The sequence below is a fragment of the Pituophis catenifer genome, unplaced genomic scaffold (genome assembly GCF_029215685.1).
Source record: "Pituophis catenifer annectens isolate HBS135680 unplaced genomic scaffold, rPitCat1.0.hap2 SCAF_2, whole genome shotgun sequence".
In the NCBI taxonomy this organism is placed as follows: domain Eukaryota; kingdom Metazoa; phylum Chordata; class Lepidosauria; order Squamata; family Colubridae; genus Pituophis; species Pituophis catenifer.
Window position 1 is genome coordinate 280,448,857 of NW_027256882.1, and position 22,343 is coordinate 280,471,199.

Consider the following 22,343-nt stretch of genomic DNA (forward strand, 5'->3'; position numbering starts at 1 on the left):
CAAATATTGGAAGCTGTGTGTAGTTTATGGAAACAGGACGGTTCAGTTTTGAGTAAAACTTCCACATATTTGGATGGAACAATGGTGACATCCAGTGGCTGAAAAAAAAAAATCTACTGTGCCTTCCTGTTCCCTGAAGTCTATCTTCCCATTTAACCAGAATATACTGTTGTCACACAGGGATGTTAACTCTCCATTTTACAAAACTGACCCGCAAATTGAATTGCATATACCTATATATATAAATCCAACCTTTAAACCAGAATTATAGTACACTTTTCTTGGAACAATCTATCCAGTGTAAAAATAGTATTCCCTGTGCTGGCCAAGAGATTCATTTTTCCCTAACTGCCATCTCCAATAAAAAACTGTACCTCCAAGCATCGATCTTGCCATCTACGAGCCAACATTTCAAGGAGAGGTGGTCTAAATTGATCCAGGCCCAACAGGTCAGGGAGCATAACACAATGCATAGCAGCAAGCTGACTCCATCCTGTTAAGACAGGCAAAAAACACAACAATCACAATAGCAGAGGTAGTGGAAAACTGCTATGTTTACTAGCAGCCATAAGAACATTTCTCTATCCAGAACTTGCAACGGGTAAACAAGAAATACTTTTTCAGAATAAATAAGACTGAAGTTACACTAAGTGAAAAAGCTAAAAGCAATATATTGCTGTAAGTGAATACATAGTAATCGTTATAATCATTTTAGACAATCAGTTAATTGAACTATAATGCACTGTTATTCACATTTATTAGGGTATCTTTGCTTCCTTCCTTACCTGATATGAATAACTGTTACTTACCTCAACTGAATTTTAGATTAAAAACCTTTTGAAAAGGGCAACTTCCAATTTCACTAAAAAAAAACCCAAATTATTCTAATAATCATCTTTCCAAAATTGTACATTTGCATTTTTTTAACCTACTGTTTATCTTATTGTTGAGATAAAGTGATGCGTGAAGATGATCAACCGAATACTGCTTTACTTTTCCCATTCTCCTTACCTCATTCCTACTGGAGATCAGGATCTGTAGCCCTGTCAAAATCTAATCTCATATGCCACTGCTATAAAAAGATTCAACCTAGATCCAAAGATGCACTTCCATCCGAGAAAAGCTTTTGCAGCTCAAAGAGACCATGAATACAAATGTTAAAAAAATGAAAACTATAACCATTACATTCTCCCTCTCTCTTTCTCTCTCTCTCTCTCTCTGTGATCATTTGCTGAGAAATAAACAAATAATGTTAAAACACTTTTTGTTTAGTAGAGATTTTGAAGAAGGGTTGACATAGAACCTCATTATAAGAGTAATCACCAGTTATACCAGTAATTCCTAATTCATTTTGAGATCTTATAAACCAATGCAGTCCACTTTCTCTTCCCCTCACACAAAAGACACCAACTGTTAACGCTATTGGGCAGGAGTGTCCAACCTTGGCAACTTTTAGACATCAACTCTCAAAATGCCCCATCTAGCATAGCTGGCTGAGCAATTCTGGGAGTTGAAGTCCAGAGGTCTTAAAGGGGGTTGGGGGGTTGGGCACCCCTGGTATAAGGTATAGGGACAGGGTATCTAAATCTATGAACTGGGTTTGCTGCTTAAAAATAAGAAGGGATTGTATGGCAACAACTATAAATGGGGACACGGAGAGAACATCCATAACTGTTTCTTTCCATTGGTAATTCTCCACTGTCTACAGGATTATAAAGTGAATCAATAAGAAAAGAAGAAAAAGAAGAACAATGACAAACTGTCCCAAATCTGACTCTGAGATTGACCAAATAATATGTATTCACAATGAAGTATTGCCATTGTTGAAAATTACAAGATGTCTCCACTGACTAGCACAAGAGACTCATTTTGAAACAAGGTCTTCGTTTCCCATCAAAAAATCAGTTCAATCAATGAATTACTTTTCCATCTACAGATGCAACTTGATTACCAAGGCAATACACAAACACAATGACTGCAATCCTATCCTGCACCTGCCCAGCTTATCTGCACAGTTATCTGGAAATGAAATATTTTGTATTGGGTGTTGAGGATTAATGTCAGGGGCAGAAAGAGAAGAGATTCCATTAGAGGGGAAGATAAGAGTTTTATAGATAAATGCCCTCTAATTTTCTTCCTGATACATTCTACATCTTAGGGAAAGGTAGCTTTCTCATGGTTTTAAATCCCTAGTTCTATGAACCCATCTTTCTAGTTGAAGAATATGCTAGATCACTTTACATACTCATACCTTTAACCCTCAATAATTGGGCTAAAACAGGGGTGTCAAACTCGATTTCATTGAGGACTGCATCAGGGTTGTGCTTGACTTTGGGAGGCTGGGTGGGTGTGGCCATGGTTGTGTGGCCAGCTTGACGTCACTCATGTCGGGGGCGCCTGTGGTGGTCCGAGCGCTCTACCAGCAAAAACAGGCTCCTGAGCTCCGTTTTCAGCCATGACAGCCTCCTGCAGCCCTTTGCCAGTAAAAATAGAGCTTGGGGTGTGCATGTGGGCCCCCAGGCCCCGTTTTTGCTGGCCGAGGGTTGCAGGAGGCCATCATGGCCAAAAATGGAGCCTAGGAGGGCTGCGTGCAGCCCTGCCAAACTCCGTTTGTGCTGCAGAAGCACCAAGGGCTGGTCCTTCATGGTTTCCAGGGTGGCCCCGCGGGCCAGATCTAAGCACCCCGTGGGCTAAAAGATACTTCCAAATATTTTCTAAGTCACTTTTTCTTCCCTCTCTAAAATTCTGAAATATGAAAGTCTGAAATATAATAAAAGATAAGACAGCAGCCTTTTCAGTATCTTGAAAAAGATTGCTGTTGTGGTGAAATCAGAGGGCAGGAATATTAGGCATGTACCTGCCTTAACTTATGTAGATAAAAAAGAATAATTATAGTATAAAATAATAATTAATATCTGGATAAAAACGTGAAACCCAGTCTAAACATCTGCCTGACTGTGCGATGAACCATAATAACAAACCATAATAACAAATAAACTAGTCCGTAATATAAATCTATTTAGTGGAAATTTATGAGCAGATCAGGGGCAATATGTAATAGAAATTAAACAATACACAGCTACCCAAAGTATAACTGTATACTAGCTATTAAATCTATAAGATAAAGACATATACTGCTACATTCAATGTTTAAATAAACCATTAAAAGTGTAAGTTCAGTGCTGGTTATCATAGACACCAATCCATTATTTTTTAAAAGGAATTGATTTCACAATAAATTTATTGCTGTGCCAATATACAAGAGTCTAGATGTTGTACTTTCTATTTTTATTCATAATTTTAAAAAAACTGAAACTCCAGCAACTTTTCAGTCCAAGAAAAGATAGGATCAGGTTGACAAGGAATATAAACACGATCCAATTTCTCCACCTCAGCTAAGAGAAAGCAGCAGGGGAAGCCAGCTTTAGAAGATATCTGAAGGGTGAGTTGAACAGTCTAGCTTCCGTGGCTGGAGTTCTGATGGGGTGCCCCATCTGCAGAAGATCTGGATGGCAAAGGAAGGAAAGAGACTTCCAAAGGGGCTTTCTTAAAAGGCAACTGGATTTTCTTGGGGTTTTTTTTCCCCTTGAAAATGTTTCGCTTCTCATCTAAGAAGCTTCCTCAGTTTGGAACAATCATGACCTGGATCAGGGGTCTCCAACCTTGGCAACTTTAAGACTTGTGGACTTCAACTGGGAGCTGAAGTCCACAAGTCTTAAAGTTGCCAAGGTTGGAGACCCCTGACCTGGATGGTTTGAGAATCTCCATTGAAGGAGAAGGAAACAGTCACCGCTGCCATCCTTCTGCTTTCAGCAGGTCGACTAGTCAGAAGAAGGTCGACTATCACCAGCAGGTCGACTAGTCAGAAGAAGCAGAAGCAACCCAGCAGTTTTCACCACAAGGGGAGGTGCTAGGTGAAGCCATGTTGTGGCATTGTCCCAGGGACTTGGTGGCTAGTGGTGTGTTCCTATGACTGTGAGTCATGAGGCACTTGCATTACATGCATATGTTTGGTTAACCTCTACCTACTCCTCTGAGAGGAGTCAAGAGAAGAAGCAAAGGATTTTTTCCCCCTTTACTTGTTCACAACTTGGGTTTGAGGGAAGGGGGCATCTGTGAAAGAGTGAAAAGTCTATAAAGAGAGAAAAGGAAGACTGAGGAAGGGGGAAGGAAGGGAGGGAGGAGAGAAGGAAGGAGGGAGGGAGGGAAGGAAAGACAGGGAGGGAGGAGAGAAGGAAGGAAGGAAGGAAGGAAGAAAGGAAGGAAGGAAGGAAGGAAGGAAGGAAGGAAGTCAAGGAACCTTTTCTCAGCCTTGACCCATGTCATTGTTAAAGGGGTCCTGATGTATAAATTGGTGATTTTCTGTGGAAGAGGGCAATAAGGTTCCTTTGAGGAAGAACCTAGGGAGAGTTTCTTTGGGCCATCAGAGCTAAGGAGAGACAAGGAATGAGCTGCATCAATCCTAGGTGTGAAAGGACACAGGGTGGGGGAAAAGAGAGAGAGAGAGGGAGGGAGGGAGGGAGGGAGGGAGGGAAGGGAGAGAGAGAGAGAGGGGGGGGAAATTCTGTGATTGTTCTGAAAAAAAACCAAACCCTGAAGCTTCTGTTTGAAAAACTTCTGTCTATAGTAGACCATCTGCTCTTCTGATGGTGTATCACTTGGCCAGACTTGGACTGTTGGGAGTTACAACTGTGCAACATTTGTAGAACTACAGATTATAGACTGACATCTGATTGTTAAGTGAAATGAACTACTCTTCATGCAGTACTTGTAATCATCTAAATCTGGGACCCTTGGGACCCTTGGAATCAAGACGTTTCAAAGAAAACTCTTATCCTAATAAAACTGAGAGATGTTACCCCCCCAAACTGTAAGGGTGTCCCATTTAACTCTACTGCATGGCAGATTCTGCAATTACTCCGGAGGGAAATTTGACTACTGCTGATTAGAGGAAAGCTTGAATCAAACAGTAACTTAATTAAATCGTTCTTGGCATGACAAGAACATGGTAAGAAATAATATGGTATTAAGTTGTAAAACCCATCTTTATTATTTGTTAAAAGGATTATATTCTGAATAATTGACATAAATAATTGAAAGTCAGTCAATACATTATAAGGTGGTGTGTCTCAACCTTATCAATCTTAAGATGTATGGACTTCAACAACCAGAATTCCCCAGGCAGCATGAATTCAGGGTGTTGAAGTCTACACATCTTAAGATTGATAAGGTTGAGACACGCGGTTATAGGGTGACATATAGCATCCTGTTTCTTTATTTCAATTTCAGTCTTCCAAATCTCTTCCAGGAGGTACTCCTTGAAATCCATTCCATTGGAGACAGACACAATTGGAAGCAATCGACATGCCAACACACACACACACACAAACATCCACACATACACAGAGTGTGTGTTTTACAAATCATTTAAAACCAATACATCTACTTTTAGAATCCATTTCATTCCACTGATCCTGACAAAGTGAAGTTTTTTATCTGTTGGAACACCACACGTTTAATCAGTATATACTGGTTAAACATAATTCTGAAACAGACTTGCAAAATGCAAAGTTTTTCTAAAACCATTCATGCATACCTGCTTCTCGGTTTACAATGCCGTATCATCAACCAACCCTAGAAATTTTCTTTGAAAATATTATTTGAATTCAAAAGATTAAAAACATCATCAATCAGGATGTTAACTAAATTGCATTTGTCGTCTTCTGACCTCTCACTTCACTACATGAAAGAGAATTAACAAATTTTAAAATGTTTGGGCCTGGGTACTCTCTGAAACTCGGTTGTTTTCTTGCAAATGTTTCATTACCCTACTAGGCAGTGTCATCAGTGCCATAGTCACCTAGTTGGATAATGAAATATCTGCAAGAAAACAACCAAGCTCAGAAAGTACCAAAAACCCCACAGTTCAACACTTATCTACAATATCCCCTTCTATTGAAACTTTAAAATCTCTGCAATCTTATAGTCTAATAACTAATGTTGCATATGGTTGTCATTTTAAAAAGACATGATCAGCCTGCGAATGCAGAGAAAATGAATTAATTTGAACGAACTAAATGAAGTATTGGTTATAAATAAAGACTGCTAAGTGAATGCATTTATTAGTTTTAAATAAAAGTTGCTAAGTGAGTTTAAATAGTTTGGAGAATGGATTGAGAGAGGCATATAACACAACCAGAGAGCAAGTCAGACAAAAGAAAGAGAGAGAGAAAAAGGCAAAGTAGAAAGAACAGTGGTGAAAATACCTTCATTTACTAAGAAACAGGAATGTAAAGGAGGAGCAGGGCCAGAGCCAGAGTGATCAGCTTCAGTACTAGCAGAAACAGCAGGAGCAACTTGAGCAGGAAAAGAAGAAATAAAAGAGGAAAATGAAGAGAGACATTTCCAGAAATGAAAACAAAATTGGTTAGTATTATTAAAGAACTTAGTAAAACCAAAATCTCTATATAAAGTGAAACACTATAGAAGAACCTTTTAAGAAATGTATCCAGGAGAGAAAAAAATAAGTCAATTATAAATTAGCTGGTTACTCGGGTGCCCCAGAATATAGAATAGAATAGAATAACAGAGTTGGAAGGGACCTTGGAGGTCTTCTAGTCCAACCCCCTGATTAGGCAGGAAACCCTACACCATTTCAGACAAATGGTTATCCAATATGATTCACAGACACCCTCTGCCAGATCTGAATTCAGAGGTGCCAAGTACATTTTTGCCCCTAGAGTGATCTAAGCTGTGGTTTGTTTAACAGTGATTTATTGAGCGAACAATTGTATGGCTTAACCTTAGCCAGCTGTTGGGACAGGCACAAGGAAGTTCCATGGTATTTTGAGAATTCCAACCTGGGTTTTTTGGGGGGGTGGATGGTGAATAGGTTGCAGGGAACCCTTTCATCCAAAATGGACAGTTGCCTGTTTGCCAACTATTCAAGGGGTTTGAATAAAATAAAAAAAAAAACCAATAGATGTAGAACAAATCCTAAAACAGGCTTAAAACTACCAAAGACGGGCAAATGGAGAGAGTAAAGACCTTTTGACCTCAAAAAGAAAAAGGAAAAAAAAAACTGTTTCTGTTGATGGTATGCTACCTTGTTTCCCCAAAAATAAGATTCTGTCTTATATTTTTTTGAACCCCGAAATAAGCGCTTGGCCTTATTTTCAGGGTGGTCTTATTATTTTGGGGCACATGGAGCAAGATGGGGCTCCTCTTGCCGTCTTACCTGATTTCCAGCTCTGTCTCTCTAAACCTAACCAGAGGAAATGGCAGGAACTGGCTGCGCATGTGTTTAAATATTTTTGGAGAGGGCTTATTTTTGGGGGGAGGCATGCGCTCAAAAGCCTGATTGGGCTTATTATCAGGGGATGTCTTATTTTTGGGGAAACAGGGTATGTTTTCTCAAACTTTGAAAAACCAATCCTTTCTGGTACTTTCTTAACTATTCTTTCCCCCCCCCCCCATATATGTAGCCTCTGTTATAAGTATAACAGACAAATCATGCTGGTAAATTCACCCAATGCACACAGCCATCCAAAGCACATTATGGCTTAGTGCAATGGGTGAACCCATGGCACACTGATGGAAAATACATCTCAGTATGACCAGTGTTATGTCCTTCATACAGAATTATTATTTTAATAAACCAAATGCAAGTAGTGTATTCATATTATGATCACTTCATAAAAAAACAACAACAACAGCATAGCCTTTGAACAAGTGGCTTTTCAGAATTGGTTGGAGAGCAAGGCAAACTCAACGTTTTGAAAACTAATTCTCTTCAGCCCATCCGCGTCTTTAAAAACCGATGATTAAAAAAATAGCGTTGGCCGAATTAAAACTTCTTTCATTTTATGGTGGACATTTTATGAATCGTGGAGGGGGTTCTTAATTTTTTTTTTTTAAAGGAGAAGGCAGTCCAAAGGCAGCCATAAACTTTATGGCTTCACTAATGCTTCATGAATCAAATTATCATATAAAAGGGCAGGCAGACCTTATGGCACACACCATTCTACAACCAGAGGTCAATGTTAAGATTTAGAGGTCACTCGCTGACACTTCCTTCTTGCAGAGAATTACCATATGTCATGCACAAGCATCTTCAAATTAATCCCTCTCCTTTATTCCATTGCAGGATGACAATAGGCTCAGGCTCCAGAACAGATTACGTATTGTTTCCTGTATTGTATGTTTAGTTTTCATGCAGTGAACTACTTTTGTTACTCTAAGACATCTGCATCAAAATTACTGCTTGTATGATTTGCACAAATTGTATGATGCACAAATGCATCACGGTGGCATGCGCAAACTGGCTTGATGCACTTCATGTAAAGCGGGGAGGAGGGGAAGAAAGAGCTCACTAGAACTGGTCAAGGATTCAGACTGATAAATGCAAAGATCTTCCCCAAATACGCAGGTGAATTCCAGACTGAAAGTTTAGTGTGCAATATTGAGGTTTGGGCTCTTTTGTGATCCGACTGTGGGGGGAAAGAGACCAGCCTCTCTGGCTGTCACTGTTTATACCAATCAATGCAACTGAAAACAACAACAGCTGGCTTTGTGTATAGCAGGGCAGAAGCACTGGACTCGCCGGCAACCTGAAAATAATCACTGCATGAATCGATTACATGCAGGCTCTGTTCGCCGTGTTTTAAATGTGCTACAAGTAACCAAGTTAAAGCCAGCAAAATTCTTGTTTAGAGAAATATATGCAATGCTATTAAGTATTTTTTTTTAACCAAAAATAGTATTAATTTCCTTGATATTTGTTATTAGATTGGAGAAGAAGTAATAAACTACCCTGTTTCCCTGAAAATAAGACCTCCCTACATAATAAGCCCGATCGGGCTTTTGAGCGCATGCACTAAAATATTGCTTAATGCATTGCTTAACGCATTGTAAGCTGCCCTGAGTCTCCGGAGAAGGGCGACATAAAAATCAAATAAAAAAAAAAAATAAGCCCTCCCCCCAAAAATAAGCTCTCCCTGAAAATATTTAAATGTATGCGCAGCCGGTCCCCGCCATTTCCTTTGGTTAGGGTTAGGGAGACAGAGCTGGAAATCAGGTAAGATAGCAAGAGGAACCCCGTCTTGCTCCACGTGCCCCAAAATAATAAGATCTCCTCGAAAATAAGGCCAAGTGCTTATTTCGGGGTTCAAAAAAAATATAAGACAGGGTCTTATTTTCAGGGAAACACGGTAGAAGCTGAATAAGTGAATTCCCTAGAAATGATGTTAGAGATTATATATCTGTATCTATCTATCTATCTATCTATCTATCTACACTCTAATCAAGACAGACGGACAGACAGATAGAGAAAGATAGAGAAAGAAAGATAAAGATAGAGATAGAGATATATAAAAACACCACTCTAATTGCTTCATTTAAAATATACCCCATTGTGGGCAAAATCACAAAAAAATGCTACCGAAATTATGTGTCTGTTTTTCAGGGACTTGCATCACATCACCATACAGTTATCAAAATATTTACTCTACGCTGAATTCTTCTATCCACTAAAAGCAAAATAAGAAAAATAAAGCTTTCAATTGATCCAGCTTTTAAACTGACAGTAGGATAAAACTATTTCAGGAGGCTTTAATATATCTCAGGAAGAAAAAAAAAAGGAAATAGAAAATCACGGATCACTAGTTTGCGTCCCTTGTACTGTTCAGCATTTCAAATTGAGGAAGCACAACGAAAAAAGAAAGGTCAAAAGTGCCAGCAGAAGTCCCTCTGTCTAGAGCACATGCTATTTATTATTATACAGATACGCAAAGAATGATAAACTTTTTATTAACTAGTAACGTGTAATTTATCCACCTCCCTGGCATGCAAACACAATTGCCTCTGAGTAAAAGGCAGTTGGATTACAAATTTTAACAAATACAAGTAAAATTGCTGGTTTTTCTATTTATTTATTTCTTCATTAAATTCATTTGCCACCTGTTTCGCCATGAGGATATTCTAGGCAGCTTACAACAATAAAAATGAAGAAATGAAAAGATGTATAAACATAACCATAGCAAAGTAATGGTAACTGATTTTTAAGTAACGGATTTTTCTATATTCTGCGCATCAGGATTAGTACTAACATCACTTGCAAAATCATTAAATAACCAATTTCTCATTTTGGAGAAATAGACACCTGCCAACTGAAGAGGTTAACCTTGGTTAGAAAAAAAAAGTCATCGTAATGGGGATATAGATTCTATAGGAGAAAAAAAAGCAAAATTAGTTGCATGCATACTTTTTTCCCCTCACATGGCACAGAATGCAATCTTTTAGAATATCTCAGTTGTGAAACTGATCATCATTCCTTGTATAGGAATGATGAACAAACACAATCACTTGTACTTTACTTGCTTTACTTGTACTTGTACCGAGAGCTTCCAGAGACAAATTCTTTGTGTGTCCAATCACAACTGGCCAAAAAAGAATACCGTATTTTTCAGAGTATAAGCCCTAAAAGTGGCTGAAAATTTAGGTACGTCTTATAGACCGAATATGGGCGTTTTTGGCTTCCCGAACCGTCCTCACGTCGCATTTTCACCCTTCCCGGCCCCCAGAAGCACTCTGTAGTGCTCCGCATGGCCCGTTTTTGCCAAAACCTGGCCCATTTTTGGGCCCCCAAGCCCTCCGTGCGTCATGTTTTCATCCTCCCTGCCCCCCAGAAGCACTCTGCAGGCCAAAAATGGGCGCGGAGAGTGCTTCTGCAGGCCGGGGAGGGTTAAAACGCAATGCGCAGAGGGCTTGGGAGCCCAAAAAGGGCCCATTTTTGGTGAAAATGGGCCGTGCAGAGCACTGCAGAGTGCTTCTGGGGGCCTGGGAGGGCGAAAATCCGATGTGCAGAGACCAAAAACTATTTTTTTCTTGTTTTCCTCCTGTAAATTTAGGTGCATCTTATAGTCCGGTCTTATAGTCCAAAAAATACGGTAATTCTATTCTGTTCTGTTCTGTTCTGTTCTGTTCTGTTCTGTTCTGTTCTGTTCTATTCTATTCTATTCTATTCTATTCTATTCTATTCTACTCTACTCTACTCTACTCTACTCTACTCTACTCTACTCTACTCTACTCATTTTATTTTACTCTACTCTACTCTTTTGTATGTTTGTTGGGGAAAATGAGAGCAATGAAACTGAAAGTCATGAGGCCAAAAAAACCCCTAGCCTCCTAGCTGTAGATCTGTTTAGTGAAGACTGAATGGGAGCTAGAAACACAATGGCAATGGTAATGAAGACATCTATGCTAGCCCATGCCACTACTCATGGATCCCCTAAATAATAAACAACAACCACAGAACAATAGAAGAAATGGTTAAATCATGCAAGATCTTGCCAAGAAAGTCAAAACCACAAAACACTCAACATAATACCAAGGGCATGAGACTGCTAAAATCATGTGAGATTCCATGAGATTTTGGGGTGGTGGTGGTGGTGGAGGAATTATTAAAAAAAATGTAGATGGGGATGTACTTGGCCCATTGCAGCTGCTTGCATGATGGTGCTATAGACTAAACTCTGAACAATTCCTGACATTTAGCTGGCATTATTATAACACATAATGTATAACGTATAATATAACAAGAACTTTGTATGGCATATTTTTTTTTAAAAAAAAACATCAATGAAACAGGTTTTATAAAAAATAGTGAGCTAACTTTTTTGGTCAATATATTAATGAACTTTCATTTCATTTTTGGAGAAGCGCATACAATATCAGAAAACAGCTACCTTTCTGTCCATCTAGCAGAGCAGCTGAGTAGGTGGCCACAAATCAACAAGACCTTTTCGCTGATGTTTCTGTTTGTAGAAATTTCATTCGGTGAAACTTCAAACTGTCCTAAAGGTTTCCTTTATTATTAACTTGGCCTTTAACTGGTTTAGAACTTTCTATAATTAAGGATATTGTTATGTCCTTACTTGTTAGGTTTATGTATTGTTTAGCAGTGCTTTTTTTATTTTTTTAATGGATTTAATTTTGCTGAGGATTGCATTTGTAATGTTTACTATAAATTATAAATCATTTTACATGCAGGCAAATAAATATTTAAGCTTTATTTTCTGCAAACGCTGTAAAATCCTTCACTTTTTTAACTACTTTAAAAAATGAGGGCAGGACAATTTACAGCTTACAGGTGCTAAACACTAGAGAAAGTTCATCTACAGCATCAATAATAGAAAAGGTGAAAGGGAAGAGAACATTTTGAACCTAACATTTTCCCCGTTAAGGTTACTACTGGATTAAAAGGAGCTGTAAGTACTTCAATAAACGTAAAAAACTGAATAAAAATCTGACCAAGGCAGTTGCTATTTTCCACCAGATGGATCAAATGTCAATTGAATTGCAATCTATAAGAAATTAAGCTGTCACCTGCCAGTTTCACCCCAAAACAAGCTGACCTTGAATCACTTCTAAAATGCAACAGAAAATATTTCCAAATTCATAGTTCCTATTAAGCATTGAAAGAGAATAATGGGTGAATGCAATATAAAGTTGGATAGGAAGTAAAATTCCTAAGAGTGAGCATGGTAGGTTTTTCAAAAAAAAAATATTTATGGTTTCAAATATTGTACGTAGAAAGAAGACTTTCACTTTCATGGATATTAGTAATTTCTGACCATTATCAAAGATTATTTCAACTCCGTCTCATTGCCAAAGACAATATGTTTTCCATTTCAAGTTTGCAAAAGCAGTCTAAATCACTGTAGTTTTGACTACAATTCACAAATTCTGAAAAGCCTGAGGTTCATTACCTTGTTTAATCAGTCCTTGTGCTGTTGGACTAGCAAGTGGAGTAGAAGTCTTCACTCTTCCAAGGTCAGGAGTCCCTGGTCTAGGTGGCCTACAAATAAAACACTTGTGAATTTATAATTAAGCACATAAAGGAGATTGTTTATACTTTCATATTTGAGCCTGGTGTCTTAAGAAAACATATTAGAAACTCCCACCTTATCTACACCGATCTGCAGTACTTTTTCCCCCCTGATCTTCTTTTTAGCCCATTTGTTTTCTCCAAATCTTCATAATCTTCTAGAAAAGATTTACCCTCTTCCAGAATTTCTTTTGCTTTTCTTCGTGGGACAGGCAGATGAAGATTCTTGCCATGGTTCTCATGAAGGCACTCATTAATGACTGTTTAACATTGTAGTGGCTTTGGGTGCATGGAATTTCCAGCTGTGGAATTTTAATATCTTTAGTTCTCGATGGGGTTGCACTACCCCAGACACTAACTCATGACTCCTTTTCAATGAGCAGGTGGCAATTATGGCTAGGAGAGCCTTTGTACAACTATGTGCTGTGTGCCAATTGCGCCCCTTCCTGGATTGGGAGTTCCTATTCTCAGTCACTCAAGTCCTGGTCATCTTATTGCAATATGTTCTACATCAGGCTTGAAGAATATCCAGAAGCTTCAGCTGGTGCAAAGTAACAATAGCAATAGCACTTAAGACTTATATACCCCTTTACAGTGCTTTTACAGCCCTCTCTAAGCGGTTTACAGAGTCGGCCTATTGCCCCCAACAATCTGGGTCCTCATTTTACCCACCTCGGAAGGATGGAAGGCTGAGTCAACTTTCAGCCTGGTGAGATTCAAACTGCCAAATTGCAGGCAGCCGGCAGTCAGCAGAAAGTAGCCTGCAGTATGCCACTGCGCAACCACGGCTCAAAAGGCAGCAGAATGGGCAGTTCTTGGGGTTGCTAAGGTGGCCCATGTTATACCACTGTTCACATGTTGCACTGACTTTGCTCCTGGATTCAATTCAAGGTGTTTTCAAGGGTGTTATAACTTTTAAAGCCCTTCAGGCTATCTGAGGAACCAGTTTAGCCAGATGGGACTAGCTCACCCTACCCTCAATGGCAGAAGGGACATACTCCGGACTCTGTCGGTCAAGGAATTCTCCCAGGCAGGGCCAAGAAGAAGAGCTGGTGGAAGCAGAATGCAGAACCCAAGAGTCCCAGAAAGCAGCAGCTCTGAGAGCAAGACAAAGCGCTACAAAGGACACCTGAGAGCAGCAAGCTGATTGTACAGACAAATGACTTTGAACAGGGTTGGCTGGGAAGGGCAGGATGAAATTGTGTGAATAAGATCAAAGATAGAATATAGTCAAGATAGGGCATACGAGGTAAGACAACAGCATAATATAAAATATAGGGTAAGATAGGAAATGAGTTAACAAATACTACACGAAATAAATAAGATTTACCTGAACAAAAGAGCTTTGGACCTCTGAATTTACCATTATTTTGGGTAAAGCATTTTGTAATGAACACCCCCCCCAATGACAATTGCTATCCCTTCCTGCCCAAGTCTGATATCACTTAAATCCAAACCTTACTTGCTAGTTCTGCGTTCACAATTTAGTTTCAATTCAACAAATAATTGAACAAATTAAATACCACTTATTGTATATATTTATATTTGCCGGATTATGATCTCCGGCAAATACAAATAGCAATAGGACTTAGACTTATATATCGTTTCACAGTGCTTTACGGCCCTCTCTAAGCAGTTTTACAGAGTCAGTATATTGCCCCCAACAATCTGGGTCCTCATTTTACCCACCTTGGAAGGATGGAAGGCTGAGTTGGACTTCCGTAAGCCGGTGAGACTCTTAACTGCAGGCAGTCAGCAGTCAGCAGAAGTAGCCTGCAGTACTAAACACTGCGCCACCACGGCTCATATATACATATACATATACATATACATATACATATACATATACATATACATATACATATACATATACATATACATATACATATACATATACATATACATATACATAAACATATATATATATACATATACATATACATATACATATATATACACAATGTAACCTCAATTTAGTGGACAGACCTAGGAGAGGGAGGCGTCCATTACTCCTGATTGGTCACTTTGACACCTACAGCAATATTGTTACAAAAATGATGCCACCATTGCATCGTTATACAAACAAAGGGCATGGCAATACTGGCATTATTTTACACTCATTCATGCAGAGAGATGGGAATTTGGTCCGTGGCATCATGGACTGCTAAATCAAGTTTGCCATGTAGTATGGAATTCTGGAAGGGAGAAGGGAGCGAAAACAAAGAGATGAACCACTAATAAATGAAGTTGTTAAAGGTACCTGGCTGGCCCCTTTTTCATATGCTCTCCAATAAAAGTTGCATTGGTCATGCTCATCAAGGTGTTTGCCAGGGAGATGATGGAAAGGAGGTGCTGGGTTGTTACTGCACGTGAAATGCCATACGTCCCCCTGATGTGTCGCTCTGTCAGAGAGTCAGGCTTTACTATGTCTTTTCTATCACTAGAGGGTACCTGGTCTACAGGCTTATGATACCCTGGGAGCATCAAAGACATGTGGCCGCCTCTTGAAAGCAAGCCAAAAGAGACAGAACAGTGAGGCCTCAACATCCCTAGACGCTCGCTGCAAAGTTCATCCAGGACACTGTTCAAGCCCCAAGCATGAAGACACGACATAAACAGCTTGGCTGTGTCCATGGTTAGGTTATATTCTAAAAGAGTTAAGGGCTTTGATTTGCTAGACCGGTATTCGGGGTCACTGTCCTCTCTTCTCTGTCTGGCTTCCTCATCCTCGTCATCTTCGTCAAAAAGACGTTCTTTTATGTTTTCTTTGATTGTTTCTTTGACAGTTTCTTTGACTTGCTGAAGCAGGACTGCAGCTCGTTTGCCAGCCAGGAAGGGACTTCCTTTGTCAGAGCTGCCAGATGCTTTCTGTAAATTCTCAGGGGAAATAAGGGCTGTGTTAGGCCTGGAGGCTTCCTCAGTTAGTAACTGAATAATCAGAGCTTCCACATCAAAGAAGAGAATATGGACATCTGGGTCTGTTAAGTTGGTCTTCAGGGCTTGAACCATCAGAGAGTTGTGCGAATATTTTGGCAAGTTTCCCTTTAACAAAACACAGAATACAATTATCTCTGGTATGTTTTTCTGTTTATGGGTTTGTACATTATACAGTGTAAATATCTTGGACAGGAGCACCCAATACAGTTTCCATCCGCTAAATAAATAAATAACACAATACAGTTGTAATGTTTGAAAACCACAAAATTAATAGTATGAATCTATTTTAAACATAGGTATCATTAAGCGCTCGATACTGAGAATGTTTTGAAACAGTATATATATATATATATATATATATATATATATATATATATATATATATATATATATATATATATATATATAATATTTTTAAAACAAAGCTTGGGCATTGCTTTCTTCATGCTTTTTTAAATATATATATATATATATATAAAAAACAACTAGAAGGCCAGTTATGTTAGCTTTTAAAGTAATAATAAATATTCTACTGAAAATAAGTGTCCTGCAGATCTTTATCTATTTTTTGTGCTCTCTAAGCTTGATTGTTTGCTTGCAGATGTCTCATTACAGGCTAGATAACATCATCAGTGCTGGTGAGTGTGTGAGGTTTGCTGCCTGTTTATATACTGTACTTTGCCCTACCAATGTTGTTGGGGTGTGTGCTCTAGTCCTGCCTTAAGTGCAAAGCCAGTTGGGTGACTTTGGACTAGTCACTCTTTCTCAGCCCTAAAAAAGAAGCAAGGACAAATCACTTCTAAAATCTTGCAAAGAAAAGGGCAGGGAATTATTAGGAGGTAAGAAAGGATGAAAAAAAAATAACTTAACTGAAAGGTCAGATGTCCCAAAGGTGCTTTTTGAAAAGTCAGCTGGACTTCCTTTGTTTTTGTTTTTTTCTTAAAGATCTTTCACTTCTCATCCAAGAAGTTTCTTCAGTTCTGGCTGAATGTTGGGAATGGAAGGATTTATACTCCTTGCACAGCTCCTCATCTGCATTCTTTTAGAGAGTCACTGAGGCCACCTGGATGTTTATCTATGTCCTGATATAAATCTGTCTGCAAGGAATATAAATCCTTCCATTCCCCACCATTCAGTCAGAGCTGAAGAAGTTTCTTGGATGAGAAGTGAAACATCTTCAAAGAAAAACAAGTCCAGCTGCCTCTTGAAAAAGCACCTTTGGGACAACCATGATCTGGATGCCTGAGAATCTCCATAGACAATATCATACATCCATATTTGCCCATACCACTGCATTGTGGACAAAATGAAATTCCAGATGTTCTTCAGAGGCAAGTATCATTAGAAAGCACTGCAGTAATCCATTTGGGATGGGACTGAACCATGGACAGCTATGTGTAATGTCTTCTGATCCAGGAAGGGACACAATTGGTACAACAACCTCCAGTCACAGCTGCCCTCCCCCCCCATTCTTCTGTCAGGTGCTGTGCCCCCATTCTGTCTGGAATACTACAACCCCATCCAGCGTAAGGGTGGACAAATCATCAGATCCAGGATGCCCTAATACTCAAAGCCATTCCATCTGGCTAGGGTTGAGTTGAAACCTGTTCATTCTTATCTAGCTTGCCACAGCTCCAGGCACCGAGATAAAAATCAATTTTAGTGCTAATATTTATTATTGTAATGTTGCATTTGGATAGTAAGCCCCCTAGGGCCTCCTCTAGGCGGGATGGGTAATATAATAACTAACTAACTAACTAACTAACTAACTAACTAACTAACTAACTAACTAAATAAATAAATAAACAAACAAAATTTTTTGACACAGGCAGCATAGACCCACTAGATAGGTAGCATATTAAACAAACAAACAAACAAACAAACAAACAAACAAGACTTTTTAGACAAAGGCAGCAGAGACCCACTAGATAGGTAGCATATTAAATAAACAAACAAACAAGAATTTTTAGACACAGGCAGCAGAGACCCACTAGATGGGTAGCATATTAAACAAACAAAAATTTTTTACACACAGGCAGCAGAGACCCACTAGATGGGCAGCATATTAAATAAATAAATAAATAAATAAATAAATAAATAAATAAATAAATAAATAAATAAATAAATAAATAAATTCAAAGCATATTAAATAAACAAACAAACAAACAAATAAATAAATAAAATAAATCCAACTTTTTAGACATAGACAGCGGAGATCTACTTCCCTGGTGGGATACACACCTTCCTACTATGCCTGGATTGTCTCAGTTTGTTCCAGAATATTTGGAATCACTCCAAGAGCAGAACTGAGGATGCCTCTGATACCCCACCTCCAATTCCCTGTGAAAGTAGCTTCACCAATGAAACTTTAATGGTAAATTGAAATAACTGAATGCATAAAAACCAAAGGAAAGGAAAGGTAAAAAAGAAAGAAAGAAAGAAAATTAAAAATGATAGCCACGAATCGTATATAGGATTTTACTTCCTTGATGGTGATTTACATGAATAATTTCTTAACCACCTATATAATATTAACTATTGCACCCCACGCAAATTCGGCTTCCTTTTAGTATTTTACATTATTAGAAAGGTATAAGAAGTTGATTTTTTTGACTTTATTCTGACATTTCAGGGGTTTTTTTTAGTTTTAAGCTTGTGGGGGAAATGATCCGAAGATATATAATAGAAAAATAGTCATGTTAGAGCTTACTAGCAATCCTGTTTCCCAGCTTTACACATGTGGGTTTCATCGATTTTAAACCTGGCTAAAATCTATATAGTCAGGTGTGTGGAGGGGTTGCAAATAAAAAAAATCTATATAAAATGTCTAAAATCTCTAGAACTATGAATCTAACAAAAAGTAGATCACTAATGCCCTCTACTGTCCTGCTGTTAAAAAGCAAAGTAACTCTTTGTTCTGAAGAACACAGAACTTCTACTGTAATTATGCTTGATATCTGATCATCTCAGATAAGATATCAAGCCTTCTGTCAAAGTAATAATCAAAACACCATCATATTATACTATGTAAACATGAAATACTTGTTCATTGAAATTTATATAATGGGGAACTGCGGATTCCTTGATAATTATGTCTTCAAATATCTATGGTACGATCATCAATAGTGAATCACTGTCATCCAAGGAGAATGGGTCAAAACAGAATTCTTTTTTTTAATTTTTTTTTTTTAAACAAAACATAAAACAAATCCATCATCCATTACAAATGCAAACAGTGTGTCAGTCGGTTACACATCTCAGTGCGGTTAACAAACCGCATCACTGGTTTGGTGATAGCAATGCCTCAGATAGAAAGTCCATACAGAGAGTGGTAAGGACAGCCGAGAAGATTATAGGAAGCTGACTTCCCGTTAATTCAGGATACTGCTCATAAGCGCTATGTGCTTAGAGCTCAAAGCATAGAGACCCTGCACACCCACTTCAGGATCTGTTTCTGTTGCTTCTTCTGGGAGGAGGCTTCAAAGTATTTCTAGCAGGACTACCAGATTCTGTAATAGCTTTGTTCCCTATGCCATCCACCTGGTAAACTCGGAAAATTCGTTTTTCTCACCATGTACCTGTATACATCCGATCTAGGCTGTGTTGTTTCTCCATGTCATATAATATATGTGGGCATATGCATAATTTTGAATTTATTTATTTATTTTGTCATGTTTATGCAGTGTATATTGGAGGTGGTGACCCTTTGAGAGCTGTATGCAACGAAATTTCATTTTAATGTATGCCGATTAGTATACATTCAAAGTGACAATAAAGTTAGTCTAAGTCTAAATCTAAGCTCAGTTTCTTAATGAAGGGTCTGCTACTTTTGATCACATGTCTCTAGTTCTGGACTACACCCCTCTTTTAACATCTGATTGTATGTAAAACTCCACCTTTGGCTATAAGCATCCATCTGTTGTTCAAGCAGAACCTATGAGTATAAGAGGGCTCCCAAGTATATTACAATGTTACCAGAAACTCAAGTGTCCAAACACTTATGCAGACTTGGAAGGAGATTCTCAGTCATCCATAGTTGTCTCAAAGGTGCTTTTTCAAAAGGCAACTGGGCTGGGGTTTTTTTTTCCTTGAAGACGACATTTTACTTCTCTTCTAGGAAGCTTCATCGGTTCCGATCAAGCTTCTTGGATGAGACGTGAAACAGCTTCCTCAAGGAAAAAACAGTCCAGTTGCCTTTTGAAAAAGTACCTTTTTCAAAAAAAAAAATGTATCTTTTCTTTTTATGTACACTGAGAGCATATGCACCAAGACAAATTCCTTGTGTGTCCAATCACACTTGGCCAATAAAAAATTCTATTCTATTCTATTCTATTCTATTCTATTCTATTCTATTCTATTCTATTCTATTCTATTCTATTCTATTCTATTCTATTCTTTGAGACACCTTCAGTTTAATCCTACTAAGACTGGCTATAGTTATTAGGGCTACCTAGATTTGGGGAGATTCTAACTTGGATTTTGGATGGTTGTACTTTCCCCCCTCAAGGAGACACACAAGTTAGGGGTCTTCTTGGATTGACAGCTCCTGCTTGATGAGCAGGTGGTAGCTATGGCCAAGAATACTTTTGCACAGCTTCGTCTGATGTTCTGAGAGGAGGTGCCCTTTCCTGGATTGTGAGGCCTCTTAGATAGTTACTGATGATGTAGTAGCATCACAACTCAACTACTGTCATGTGGTCTACATAGGGCTGACCTTGAACACCTCTCAGAAGTTTCAACTGGTCCAGAATGCAGCAGTGTGGGCAATGATGGCTGTGTTTTTCTTAATCCATGTGACACCTTTGTTCCACAAGGTCAGAGGTGGGTTTCAGCAGGTTCTGACCAGTTCTGGAGAACCGGTAGCGGAAATTTTGAGTAGTTGGGAGAACCGGTAAATACCACCTCTGACTGGCCCCGCCCCATCTATTCTCTGCCTCCCGAGTCCCAGCTGATCGGGAGGAAATGGGGATTTTGCAGTAACCTTCCCCTGGATTGGAGAGGGAATAGAGATTTTACAGTATCCTTCCCCTGGAGTGGGGTGGGAATGGAGATTTTACAGTATCCTTCCCCTGCCACCAAGCCATGCCACATCCACAGAACCGTTAGTAAAAAAATTGAACCCCACCACTGCACAAGGTGTACGCTTCCAGCTGTGATTCAAGGTGCTGTTTATGACCTATAAAGGCCTATATAGGCCATGCATACTATGTCATGGTTATTTGAGGAACCATAATGACTGTCCGGCCAATATGAACTGACAGGATTGATATGCTTGAGGTCCCTTCAATTATACAGAATCATATTTCGAGATTCAGGAGATGCGACTTCTGTTTTAGTGCCCATCTTCTGAAATGAAGATTCCCCACTGCAATTTGGGTGGCTTTCATCCTGATAATGTATTGGAGGACCTTGAAGACTTGGCTGTTCTTATAAGCCCTGGGTTAGAGTGGTTGGGGAAAAAAACCTTTATGAGTTTTGATGTTGCTTGGAATCACCATCTTGTTTGTTATCTGCTTATTTGTTTTGCTGATTTTTTAAAAATACACTGCTCAAAAAAATAAAGGGAAAACCGCAGAAGACATCCGAGATCTGAATGAATGAAATAGCCTTATTAAATACTTTGTTCGTTACAAACAGTAGTTTTGTGTTCCCTTTAGTTGTTTGAGCAGGGTATAAACTACTGTATGTAACGAACAAAGAATTTAATAAGGTTATTTCATTCATTCAGATCTCGGATGTCTTCTGCTTGTGTTCCCTTTATTTTTTTGAGCAGTATATATATATTGTTACACTGTGGGCCACTCAGTCCAAACTGAACAAATTAATTGAATTAACGTAACGTGAAAAAAAAAATCTGATGAAAGTAACCTACTGCTTATACAGAAGCCTAACAATACCAAAATGGAAAACTTGAAAGGAAAAGGTATTCTCAGTGAGATTGAGACTGCTTAAAGATTTCTACTGGAACACAAAAGATTCCCTTTACTGCATCCAAAGAAAGGAAGAATCAGCTGCAATGGAATAATTACATTTTAATTCAATATTGTGATAAGCAGCTTAGGTCAAACCAACTGCTGAACCGAGTCAATTATTTAAGATGCTAGTAATTTAATGATGCTCTTAAGTTTGAGTAATGCTTAACACCCACTGCTACAACACAGTCTCAGCCCCTGCAGGCAAAGCAATTAAATATTTGAAAAGGATCAGAATGGTGTTATGTCTCCAGAATCAGGTACTTAGAAAGTTCCTGGACAAAACGCTGAATATGATGAACTCCAGACTACATTTCAACAAATCAGGGGTTAAGATCTTTGGTCTGTCAAGCTCAAGACAGTCTTTTTCGAGGGTTTCAGATAGAGTTTATCCCAGCCTAAGCTAAAATGCTGTGGACATAACTTGCAACCTTTTTTATTCAAAGCTATAGCTCAGGGGTGTCAAACTCGATTTCATTGAGGACCGCATCAGGGTTGTGTTTGACCTTGGGGAGCCGGGGTGGGTGTAGCCAGCTCAACGTCAATTT

The 22,343-nt window shown here is 38.7% G+C and overlaps 1 protein-coding gene across 2 annotated transcripts in view; it reads right to left on the minus strand.

Moving 5' to 3' along the window:
* The window catches only part of WDR7 (WD repeat domain 7), a 224,561-nt gene that overhangs the window by 173,847 nt on the left and 28,371 nt on the right, over positions 1-22,343 (minus strand). Inside the window, exons 14-17 of one of the 2 annotated variants that reach the window (XM_070935975.1) lie at positions 15,147-15,928; positions 12,768-12,856; positions 6,267-6,356; positions 375-493 (exon numbers count right to left, since the gene is read on the minus strand). In XM_070935975.1, the coding sequence (XP_070792076.1) occupies positions 375-493; positions 6,267-6,356; positions 12,768-12,856; positions 15,147-15,928 (1,080 nt within the window). The remainder of the gene's footprint in view (positions 1-374; positions 494-6,266; positions 6,357-12,767; positions 12,857-15,146; positions 15,929-22,343) is intronic. The other variant, XM_070935976.1, reaches the window with a different exon arrangement.